The 12,547-nt window shown below is 46.2% G+C and overlaps 1 protein-coding gene across 1 annotated transcript in view; it reads right to left on the bottom strand.

The window, feature by feature from the left end:
* Nucleotides 1-2,350: 2,350 nt before the first annotated feature.
* The window catches only part of LOC308164161 (TBC1 domain family member 15-like), a gene marked incomplete at its 3' end in the record, with an annotated part of 95,991 nt that continues 85,794 nt past the window's right edge, over nucleotides 2,351-12,547 (bottom strand). Inside the window, exons 14-17 of the mRNA XM_080538306.1 lie at nucleotides 5,637-5,734; nucleotides 4,748-4,864; nucleotides 3,276-3,362; nucleotides 2,351-2,485 (exon numbers count right to left, since the gene is read on the bottom strand). Coding sequence (XP_080394432.1) covers nucleotides 2,351-2,485; nucleotides 3,276-3,362; nucleotides 4,748-4,864; nucleotides 5,637-5,734 — 437 coding nt within the window. The remainder of the gene's footprint in view (nucleotides 2,486-3,275; nucleotides 3,363-4,747; nucleotides 4,865-5,636; nucleotides 5,735-12,547) is intronic.

Here is a 12,547-nt window from a genome sequence, read left to right as displayed (position 1 = left end):
GAGGGGAATAGAAGAGGAGGAGAGGTGGGGAGGAGAGGAAGGGAAGAGAGGAGGAGGAGAGGATGGGAGAGAAGGAGAGGATGGGGGGAGGAGAGGAGGAGAGGAGGGACCTGGCCCAGTCCTACTCTAACCTGTCTCTGTGGTCTGGTGGTTCTAGGACAGTGGTGTGGAGGCTGCTGCCCAGGTTCAGTGCACTGTGCTGGGCTGTGCTGTCTCCCAGAGACCCCTCCTCTGGCTGACACATCCTGGGGGAAGGAGATAAGGACTGGCTTACTCTTTCTCTCTCTGTCTCTCCTTCTCTCGCTGTCTCTCTCTATCTCTCTTCCTCGCTCTCTTTCTCTCCTTCTCCCTCTCCAGTCCAGATGGAAACTGCAAAATGCACTTTGCAATTTGTTTCATGATGTATTTGTGTCTACACACACACGTGCACACACACACACACACACACACACACTCAAGTGTTAATTCTTCACAAAAAAAACTATTAGTAGTCTTTCAGAGTCACATCAGAATTAGGCATCTCTCCTGAGGAGGGGAGAGGAAGGGTGAGGAGGGATTAGGAGGGAAGAGGAGGGGTGAGGAGTAGAGAGGAAGTGTGAGGAGGGGAGAGGAAGGGTGAGGAGGGGAGAGGAGGGGTGAGGAGGAGAGAGGAAGGGTGAGGAGGGGAGAGAAAAACATCCCTCTCTCCTCTCCATCCCTCTCCTCTACAGACTAAACATCCCTATCTCCTCTCCTCCTCTCCATCCCTCTCTCCTCCTCAGACTAAACATCCCTTTCTCCTCTTCTCCTCTCCATCCCTCTCCTCCTCCATCCCTCTCCCCCTCTCTCCTCCTCCAGACTAAACATCCCTCTCTCCTCCTCTAGACTAAACATCCCTCTCCTCTCCTCCATCCCTCTCTCCTTCTCCAGACTAAACATCCCTCTCCTCTCCTCCATCTCCATCCCTCTCTCCTCCTCAGACTAAACATCCCTCTCCTCTCCTCCTCCTCCATCCCTCTCTCCTCCTCCAGACTAAACATCCCTCTCCCTACAGTCTAAGCATCCTTCTCTCCTCCTCCAGACTAAACATCCCCCACTCCTCTCCTCTCCCCCTCTCTCCTCTCCTCTCCCTCCTCCTCAGACTGATGTCCCTGATGTTCTTCTGGAAGGTCTTACTGACGATGATGTATAGTTGTTTCTCTGACTGAGACAAATGGACTGATTTGTAAGAGGCTTCTGGTAAAAGCGTCTAAGTGACTAGAACGTAGATGACGGGCGGCGAGGAGGCGTTAGTGAGCCGTAACTGTAGCAACGGTAGCATAGCGACATGAGCATTAACAACACAGTCGTGAGCCGTGAAAAATCTAGTTCTTTTAAAAAGGTTTCACACATTATCATACAGGACGTATCAAATATATACGGTGCAAATCTGTACATAAAAATGTTATATGGATTTATACAAGTTGTATATTTCTAGATTTTCTCATTCAGGTGAGTCAGCATTTGCTGGTGTTCTACAAGTAATTCCCAGTAGATTACCTACCTTCTTTACAACCTTCTGTGTGTGTGTGTGTGTGTGTGTGTGTGTGTGTGTGTGTGCGTGTGTGCGTGTATGAGAGTGAGTGTGTGTGTGTGTGAGAGTGAGTGAGTGAGTGAGTACATCAGTGTGTGTGTGTGTGTGTGTGTGTGTGAGAGAGAGTGAGTGAGTACATGAGTGTGTGTGTGTGTGTGTGTGTGTGTGTGTGTGTGTGTCTGCCCTGAGCTAATTCAAGCCCATCTTCATGACAGAGGGGTGGAATTAAACCGAGCACAGTCCTTGGCTTAATACTAACACACCATGATCCAATAATGCATTAAATAAACATTGATTAAATAATACATTCAATAAACCTTGATTAAATAATACATTCGATGCGGTGTGACAATAAGGTATGAAAATCAACATTCCCAAAGCCCGTCCTGTAGTGTGACACACGGTTCAAGCGCCGAAGTATTCATTAGACTGTTCACACACCATCCTGGAGTGATTACCCGAGGCAGACAAGAGCAATCACCAGCGGGGCCTGGGGGCTAGGGACTGCGCATGTGTGTGTGTGTGTGTGTGTGCCAAATCAATTAGAATCCACGTTTATTTACCATCTGTGTGTGTGTGCGTGTGTGTGCGTGCGTGCGTGCGTGCGTGTGTGTGTGTGCGTGCGTGTGTGCTCTACCAGAGGAGAATGATAACTAATAGACCATCATTCCTATAGCTTCGTCTAAACCAGAGAGAGGCCTGACAAGCACACTCGTCTCTGACTGAGGGCTGGGAGACGCATGCTGGGATTTGTCGGCTGGAATATGTAAGTAGGACAGGTAGGCTAGGACAGGTAGGCTAGGACAGGTATGCTAGGCGTGTGTTGTCGTGCGTAGAAGGTTCCGGAGAGTCCGACCCGCCTCTCCTCTCCGTCTCCTTGGGTCCAGGCCCGGGACAGAAGCCCAGGATCTCTACCACAGAACGAGGCAGGTCCTAAGAGGGCCCAAAAAGACGCAGTGTTAGTAAAGCGTTGTAAAGCATTGTAAAAAACCTTTCCAATCAGTGTTTTTGACTCCGGCAGTGAGATCCATTCCGAAAAAACACACATGAATATTTCAGAACATCAAACCCAAACCTATTCGTTCGCGTCTGACTGTTTAAGGCCCTTTGGGAATGGCGGAATGACGCTTTAATGAATAAAACTAAAATCTAATCAAAGTAATTCCTACATTAATACATCCCCGGTGTGCATCAGTGGAGGTCGACGTCGGAGGAAGGGCTCGTTGGAAACCACGGAACGGAATATGCCGCATCCTCCGATGTCTACCTCCCCCCAGCCTCCCCTGGTGTTCTGCCTCCCCTGGTGTTCTACCTCCCCCCAGCCTCCCCTGGTGTTCTACCTCCCCCCAGCCTCCCCTGGTGTTCTACCTCCCCCCATCCTCCTCTGGTGTTCTACCTCCCCCCAGCCTCCCCTGGTGTTCTACCTCCCCCAGCCTCCCCTGGTGTTCTCCCTCCTCCAGCCTCCCCTGGTGTTCTACCTCCCCCCAGCCTCCTCTGGTGTTCTACCTCCCCCCAGCCTCCCCTGGTGTTCTCCCTTCCCCAGCCTCCCCTGGTGTTCTACCTCCCCCAGCCTCCCCTGGTGTTCTACCTCCCCCGGTGTTCTACCTCCCCCAGCCTCCCCTGGTGTTCTACCTCCCCCAGCCTCCCCCGGTGTTCTACCTCCCCCAGCCTCCCCTGGTGTTCTACCTCCCCCCAGCCTCTCCTGAGGTGTACCTGTACGTACCTTACAGTTCTTCAGTTGCAGACAGATGGCTTCAGCCTTCAGAAGAACCTCCTCCACATCCAGCTTCATAGACAGATCATTGATGTGCTGCAAAACAGGTGCCAGGTCTGTTAACCTGTCTGTCTGTGAACCTGTCTGTATGTGAACCTGTCTGTATGTGAACCTGTCTGTCTGTCTATGAACCTGTCTGTCTGTCTATGAACCTGTCTGAATGTCTATGAACATGTCTGTCTGTCTATGAACCTGTCTGAATGTCTATGAACATGTCTGTCTGTGAACCTGTCTGTCTGTCTGTCTGTCTATGAACATGTCTGTCTGTGAACCTGTCTGTCTGTCTGAACCTGTCTGTCTGGGCTTCCGGTTACGATGTGAAAGGAGGTAGACGCGTGGAGGGTGGCTCCCAGTATTTAATATTTTAAACCTCACCTATCGTGATCCCTTAAACTTATTTTTAAGAAAAATAATTAGAAAAAGTTCAGTTGTCCAACTTGTCTCGAGGATATGGCTGAACCTGTCTGTCTGTCTATGAACCTGTCTGATTGTCTGTCTATGAAGATGTCTGTCTGTCTGTCTGTGAACCTGTCTGTCTGTCTATGAACCTGTCTGTTTGTCTGTCTATGAAGATGTCTGTCTGTCTGTCTGTGAACCTGTCTGTCTGTCTATGAACCTGTCTGATTGTCTATCCATGAACCTGTCTGTCTGTCTATGAACATGTCTGTCTGTCTGTGAATCTGTCTCTGTCCATGGAACCTGTCTGACTGTCTATCAACCTATCTGTCTGTGAATCTGTCTGTCTGTCTATCTATGAACATGCATGTCTGTCTATGAACCTGTCTGTCTATAAACCTGTCTGTCTGAACCTGTCTGTCTGTCTATGAACCTGTCTGTCTGTCTGAACCTGTCTGTCTGTCTGTCTATGAACCTGTCTGTCTGAACCTATCTGTCTGTATGGATATTACTGCGAGGGACCAGATGTTCAGTTGTGATGCGTCAGACACATTTCCATATTCATTTCAGATGACATTTACAGAGCGAAGACCTCTTTAACCCGCCTCTTATATCTCTCTGTGTGTGTGAGAAGTGTGTGTGTATGTGTGTGTGTGTGTGTTCTAAGACCATATTTTACTCGTTGGTGATAATGAACTGTCTCAGTGATTGTGAAAGTTTGTGAAGAGTCTCTGTCTCTCTCTCTCTCTCTCTCTCTCTCTCTCTCTCCCTCTCTCACCCTCTCTCTTTGGTGTTGCAGATAGAGCCAAAGTAATCACCATGGTTACAGTCTCTCTACCAGCAGACCAACTGTAAAGCTGCAGACACACATGGACGGACGGACACAGACACAGACACACACACACACACACACACACACACACACAGACACAGACACAGACACAGACACAGACACAGACACAGACACAGACACAGACACACACACACACACACACACACACACACACACACACACACACAGCTACCTTGAGGATCTGGTTGAAGCCGTACTGCTCCGTCATGATGGTGTTCTTCTCTGAGTCCAGGATGGCGCAGCACACCAGGAGGTGGAAGTTCTGACAGGGCAGGCCCGTCCACATCACCTGACCAACACACAGGCCCTCTGTTAGTGAGTGTGTGTGTGTGTGTGTGTGTGTGTGTGCGTGCGTTTGTATGAGTGTCTGTGTGTATGTGTGTGTGTGTGTGTGTGTGTGTGTGTGTGTGCGTGTGTGGCCTTTTATTTGTGTCATTATTTCTAATCTACCAGACAAATTGCTATGAAAATTAATTAAATTCATCTTAATTGACTTGTCCTGGGAGTTCTGAGGTAATGTATCTCCCCCTGGATGGATCCAGAGAAAGGTATGGTATGTTCCATCAACATGGTGATTCATCTACTCACTGTTAGGAGAGGGGAGGGGAGGTGAGGAGGAGGGGGGAGGAGAGGAGAGAAGAGGAGAGGGGAGGAGAGGAGAGAAGAGGAGAGGGGGAGGGGAGACGGAGGGGGAGAGGAGAGGAGGGGGGGAGGGAGGGGTGAGGAGAGGAGAAGAGAGAGGAGAGGAGTGGGGGTGAGGAGGAGGGGAGAGGAGGGGAGAGAGGAGAGAGAAGTGGAGAGGAGAGGGGGAGTGAGGTGAAAGGGAAGGAGGGGAAAAGAGGAGAGGGGAGGGGAGAGGTATAAAATCACACACTCACACACACACACCCTACTGTATGTGTCGAAACAGAGCCCGAAGACTTTAGCGGTGTCAAACGTCAGTAGGGCCAGGAGGCCTCTGAGCTGCTTAATCACTCACCTGCCAACTTCATTGATTGGTTGATTGACAGCACAGGCAGATCGATCATTAGTTTATCTGTGATAGGCTAAGGGCGTCTCACCTCCCAGAGGCGCAGGACGTCATGGTAACGGAACTCTCTCTTGAAGCGAATCAGGAGCCAGCGGAAGCAGAAGTACAGGTAACCAGAATCCTTGGCCTCTGTCCAATCAGAGCACAGAGAGAAAGGTTAGTATGAGCCATTGTCCAATCACGATAGAGAGAGAGGTTAGTAACCAATCACAATACACTCACACACACACACACACACACACACCAATAGTCTGGAGAAGTTTCTCTCAGTTTATCTCCTCTTCACCACATGCAGATGAGAAAAGGTCACTCTCAGAGAGAGAGAGAGAGAAGAGAGAGAGAGAGAGAGAGAGAGAGAGAGAGAGAGAGAGAGAGAGAGAGAGAGAGAGAGAGAAAGCTAGAGAGACGGGGGAGGCTCGTAAATTAAACCAGCCAATCCCTTCCCAGACAGGCCTGCTACCTCATCTTCCTCACACGTTCTCCCCTACATCTAACCTTCATCTTCCTCCTAGCCACTCCCTGCGTGTTGTGTGTTTGTGTGAGTGTGTGTGTGTATTAGATCCCCTACATCTAACCTTTCCCGCTCAAATTAAACCCATAAATAACCTGATTTAATTTGCATATTATTGAATTTCCTTGTTTATTGTTCTAAGGAAAGCTCTCTAAATTCCGGCGTTGTTGTTATTATTCAGCCGAAAATGCAGATAAAGTTTTACTAGAGAGGCAGAGCGGCAATTAATCAGGAAAAGTAATGACTCTAAACTGCCGGCGATAAATCACTGGTGTCCAATCAGACGTATAGCGTAGCTACGGGGGGAAAGGGGGGAGGGGGGGGGGGGCTCAGCGGGGCTTATCAGCCTACTCAAGGATGCAGCCGACCTTCTGACCTCCAGCATAATAGACAGACTTCCTCACCGGGAGCCAATCAGGGACGGGGGAGAGAGCAGAGCATTTCTCTCACTAATGACGTTCAGTCAGACTAACATAAACCCTGGTTCTGCCTGAGAGACTGTTATACCTCACTGTTCTACCTCATTGTTCTACCTCACTGTTCTACCTCAACTGTTCAACCTCAACTGTTCTACCTCACTGTTCTACCTCAACTGTTCAACCTCAACTGTTCAACCTCAACTGTTCTACCTCAACTGTTCTACCTCAACTGTTCAACCTCAACTGTTCTACCTCACTGTTCTACCTCAACTGTTCAACCTCAACTGTTCTACCTCACTGTTCTACCTCAACTGTTCTACCTCAACTGTTCAACCTCAACTGTTCTACCTCAACTGTTCAACCTCAACTGTTCAACCTCAACTGTTCTACCTCACTGTTCTACCTCAACTGTTCAACCTCAACTGTTCTACCTCACTGTTCTACCTCAACTGTTCAACCTCAACTGTTCTACCTCACTGTTCTACCTCAACTGTTCTACCTCAACTGTTCAACCTCAACTGTTCAACCTCAACTGTTCTACCTCACTGTTCTACCTCAACTGTTCAACCTCAACTGTTCTACCTCACTGTTCTACCTCAACTGTACAACCTCAACTGTTCTACCTCACTGTTCTACCTCAACTGTTCTACCTCAACTGTTCAACCTCAACTGTTCAACCTCAACTGTTCTACCTCACTGTTCTACCTCAACTGTTCAACCTCAACTGTTCAACCTCAACTGTTCTACCTCACTGTTCTACCTCAACTGTTCAACCTCAACTGTTCAACCTCAACTGTTCTACCTCAACTGTTCTACCTCAACTGTTCTACCTCAACTGTTCAACCTCAACTGTTCAACCTCAACTGTTCAACCTCAACTGTTCAACCTCAACTGTTCAACCTCAACTGTTCAACCTCAACTGTTCAACCTCAACTGTTCTACCTCACTGTTCTACCTCAACTGTTCAACCTCAACTGTTCAACCTCAACTGTTCTACCTCAACTGTTCTACCTCAACTGTTCAACCTCAACTGTTCAACCTCAACTGTTCAATCTCAACTGTTCTACCTCAACTGTTCTACCTCACTGTTCTACCTCATTGTTCTACCTGAGAGATTGTTCTACCTCACTGTTCTACCTCAACTGTTCAATCTCAACTGTTCTACCTCACTGTTCTACCTCACTGTTCTACCTCATTGTTCTACCTCAACTGTTCAACCTCAACTGTTCTACCTCAACTGTTCAACCTCAACTGTTCAATCTCAACTGTTCTACCTCACTGTTCTACCTCATTGTTCTACCTCAACTGTTCAATCTCAACTGTTCTACCTCAACTGTTCTACCTCACTGTTCTACCTCACTGTTCTACCTCATTGTTCTACCTGAGAGATTGTTCTACCTCACTGTTCTACCTCACTGTTCTACCTCACTGTTCTACCTCACTGTTCTACCTCATTGTTCTACCTGAGAGATTGTTCTACCTCACTGTTCTACCTCACTGTTCTACCTGAGAGATTGTTCTACCTCACTGTTCTACCTCATTGTTCTACCTCACTGTTCTACCTCATTGTTCTACCTGAGAGACTGTTCTACCTCACTGTTTTACCTGAGAGATTGTTCTACCTCACTGTTCTACCTCATTGTTCTACCTCAACTGTTCAACCTCACTGTTCAACCTCAACTGTTCAATCTCAACTGTTCTACCTCACTGTTCTACCTCACTGTTCTACCTCATTGTTCTACCTCAACTGTTCAATCTCAACTGTTCTACCTCAACTGTTCTACCTCACTGTTCTACCTCAACTGTTCTACCTCAACTGTTCAACCTCAACTGTTCAACCTCACTGTTCTACCTCAACTGTTCAACCTCAACTGTTCTACCTCACTGTTCTACCTCAACTGTTCAACCTCAACTGTTCTACCTCACTGTTCTACCTCACTGTTCTACCTCAACTGTTCAACCTCAACTGTTCTACCTCACTGTTCTACCTCAACTGTTCAACCTCAACTGTTCAACCTCAACTGTTCTACCTCAACTGTTCTACCTCAACTGTTCTACCTCAACTGTTCAACCTCAACTGTTCAACCTCAACTGTTCAACCTCAACTGTTCAACCTCAACTGTTCTACCTCACTGTTCTACCTCAACTGTTCAACCTCAACTGTTCAACCTCAACTGTTCTACCTCAACTGTTCTACCTCAACTGTTCAACCTCAACTGTTCTACCTCACTGTTCTACCTCAACTGTTCAACCTCAACTGTTCAATCTCAACTGTTCTACCTCACTGTTCTACCTCACTGTTCTACCTCATTGTTCTACCTCACTGTTCTACCTCACTGTTCTACCTCATTGTTCTACCTCAACTGTTCAATCTCAACTGTTCTACCTCACTGTTCACTGTTCTACCTCACTGTTCTACCTCATTGTTCTACCTGAGAGATTGTTCTACCTCACTGTTCTACCTCATTGTTCTACCTCAACTGTTCTACCTCAACTGTTCAATCTCAACTGTTCTACCTCACTGTTCTACCTCACTGTTCTACCTCATGTTCTACCTCAACTGTTCAACCTCAACTGTTCAATCTCAACTGTTCTACCTCACTGTTCTACCTCATTGTTCTACCTCAACTGTTCAATCTCAACTGTTCTACCTCACTGTTCTACCTCATTGTTCTACCTGAGAGATTGTTCTACCTCACTGTTCTACCTCACTGTTCTACCTCACTGTTCTACCTCACTGTTCTACCTCACTGTTCTACCTCATTGTTCTACCTGAGAGATTGTTCTACCTCACTGTTCTACCTCACTGTTCTACCTCACTGTTCTACCTCATTGTTCTACCTGAGAGATTGTTCTACCTCACTGTTCTACCTGAGAGATTGTTCTACCTCACTGTTCTACCTCATTGTTCTACCTCACTGTTCTACCTCATTGTTCTACCTGAGAGACTGTTCTACCTCACTGTTTTACCTGAGAGATTGTTCTACCTCACTGTTCTACCTCATTGTTCTACCTCAACTGTTCAACCTCACTGTTCAACCTCAACTGTTCAATCTCAACTGTTCTACCTCACTGTTCTACCTCACTGTTCTACCTCATTGTTCTACCTCAACTGTTCAATCTCAACTGTTCTACCTCAACTGTTCTACCTCACTGTTCTACCTCAACTGTTCTACCTCAACTGTTCAACCTCAACTGTTCAACCTCACTGTTCTACCTCAACTGTTCAACCTCAACTGTTCTACCTCACTGTTCTACCTCAACTGTTCAACCTCAACTGTTCAACCTCAACTGTTCAACCTCAACTGTTCTACCTCACTGTTCTACCTCACTGTTCTACCTCAACTGTTCAACCTCAACTGTTCAACCTCAACTGTTCTACCTCAACTGTTCTACCTCAACTGTTCTACCTCAACTGTTCAACCTCAACTGTTCAACCTCAACTGTTCAACCTCAACTGTTCTACCTCACTGTTCTACCTCAACTGTTCAACCTCAACTGTTCAACCTCAACTGTTCCACCTCAACTGTTCTACCTCAACTGTTCAACCTCAACTGTTCTACCTCACTGTTCTACCTCAACTGTTCAACCTCAACTGTTCAATCTCAACTGTTCTACCTCACTGTTCTACCTCACTGTTCTACCTCATTGTTCTACCTCACTGTTCTACCTCACTGTTCTACCTCATTGTTCTACCTCAACTGTTCAATCTCAACTGTTCTACCTCACTGTTCACTGTTCTACCTCACTGTTCTACCTCATTGTTCTACCTGAGAGATTGTTCTACCTCACTGTTCTACCTCATTGTTCTACCTCAACTGTTCAATCTCAACTGTTCTACCTCACTGTTCTACCTCACTGTTCTACCTCATTGTTCTACCTCAACTGTTCAACCTCAACTGTTCTACCTCAACTGTTCAACCTCAACTGTTCAATCTCAACTGTTCTACCTCACTGTTCTACCTCACTGTTCTACCTCATTGTTCTACCTCAACTGTTCAATCTCAACTGTTCTACCTCAACTGTTCTACCTCAACTGTTCAATCTCAACTGTTCTACCTCAACTGTTCAACCTCACTGTTCTACCTCATTGTTCTACCTGAGAGATTGTTCTACCTCACTGTTTTACCTCTCTGTTCTACCTCACTGTTCTACCTCACTGTTCTACCTCACTGTTCTACCTCACTGTTCTACCTGAGAGATTGTTCTACCTCACTGTTCTACCTCACTGCTCGACCTCTCTGTTCTACCTCAATTGTTCTACCTCACTGTTCACTGTTCTACCTCACTGTTCTACCTCATTGTTCTACCTGAGAGACTGTTCTACCTCATTGTTCTACCTCACTGTTTTACCTCACTGTTCTACATGAGACTGTTCTACCTCATTGTTCTACCTCACTGTTCTACCTCACTGTTCTACATGAGAGACTGTTCTACCTCATTGTTCTACCTGAGAGACTGTTCTACCTCACTGTTCTACCTCACTGTTCTACCTCAACTGTTCTACTTCAACTGATCTACCTCAACCCATCTCCCTGAGAAACTGATCTACCTCAACTGATCTTCGTAGACTGTTCTATCGAGACTGAACTCTCCAGAGACTGAGGTTGTATCGTCTCTCTCTGAGGTAGAACTGAGGTTGTGTTGTCTCTCTCTCTGAGGTAGAACTGAGGTTGTGTTGTCTGAGGCAGAACTGAGGTTGTGTTGCAGGCCCGTCACTATAGGCGGGCATCAAGCCCAATTTATACTTTTGCGTAAAATCGACGGCGTAGCCTACCTAGGCTACGGCGTAGGTTGACGCGCAGCTCTCCAAAAATGTAACTACGCGGCAGCGCCTACGCAACCGTAAGCACTGTGATTGGTCCGCTTGGTAGCACATGATTCCGACATGATTCCGACTCTCTCGTAGGCCAAAATGCGGAAGCCATGACAGAAATGTCATTTACTTTTTCTGTAATTACTTATTAATACATATTTTAAAAATTATGATAACCATCGTATTATCTTAGTTCAATGTCATTTCAATGCATCATAGAACTTTTATTTACAACAAGCATAACAAAAAAAATCGCTATTATGCCGCTATGAGTACACCATTCCAATGGAGCGCTCTATGGAAGCGTCAGGCACAGCCTTCCTATAAGGAGCGCGATTCACATTTACGAGATGTACAATCCTGTCTATTTAGAAAGAAATGAATAGTTACAGGGAGCCCCATGGCTGTTCGTTGGGTTTAAATGATATTTATGATAGACATATTTAATGTAAAGTTATCTATAAGAACTGTGATTGGTCCGCTTGGTAGCGTCACATTCCGACTCTCTCATAAATGCGGAAGTCATGACAGAAATGTCATTTACTTTTCTGTAAATACTTATTAATAAAAATTTGAACAATTATGATAACCATCTTATTATCTTAGTTTACTGTCATTTCAATGCATTATAGACATTTTCTTTACAACAAGCATAACAAAAATAAGTTTTCTGATCGCTATTATGCCGCTATGAGTAGAACTATAAACTGGGAGAGCCCTTGCGTAAGCTACGGTGTAGCCGCGCGTTAATTCGACGCAGAAGTATAAATTGGGCTTCAGGGGGCCAGGCCCGCCCACAGACGTGCTGGTGCCCCCCCAACTGGCGGCCAGATATTTAAAAATATATATATATATTTTTAAATGATTAATCTTCTATATTTTATATTAAATGAAGACATTAAAATTGAGAAACAATAGTGTGTTTTTCATTTTGTTGGAAGGGATTCTAGTGACAACCAATCATTTGAAAAGAAGTTGAAATATTGCACGTTACTGCATGCTGCTGCTACCGCCATTTCAGTTGTGTGAGCCGACTCAGTCGAGCAAAGTCAGTGCTTTTTGTAGTAACGTTAGGCCTGCCTAGATGGATATACGAAAGTGGATTAAATCCTCGAAAGGTGCAGCTGCACCCAACCCCAATGGACAGAGAGATAGCACCAGCAATAGCGACAGTGGGCCTGACACTAGTAGCACCC

Source organism: Nansenia antarctica, assembly GCF_963989245.1.
Source record: "Nansenia antarctica genome assembly, chromosome: 8".
NCBI lineage: Eukaryota > Metazoa > Chordata > Actinopteri > Argentiniformes > Microstomatidae > Nansenia > Nansenia antarctica.
Note: the sequence above shows the minus strand (reverse complement) of the source record. Positions and strands in the feature narration are given on the sequence as shown.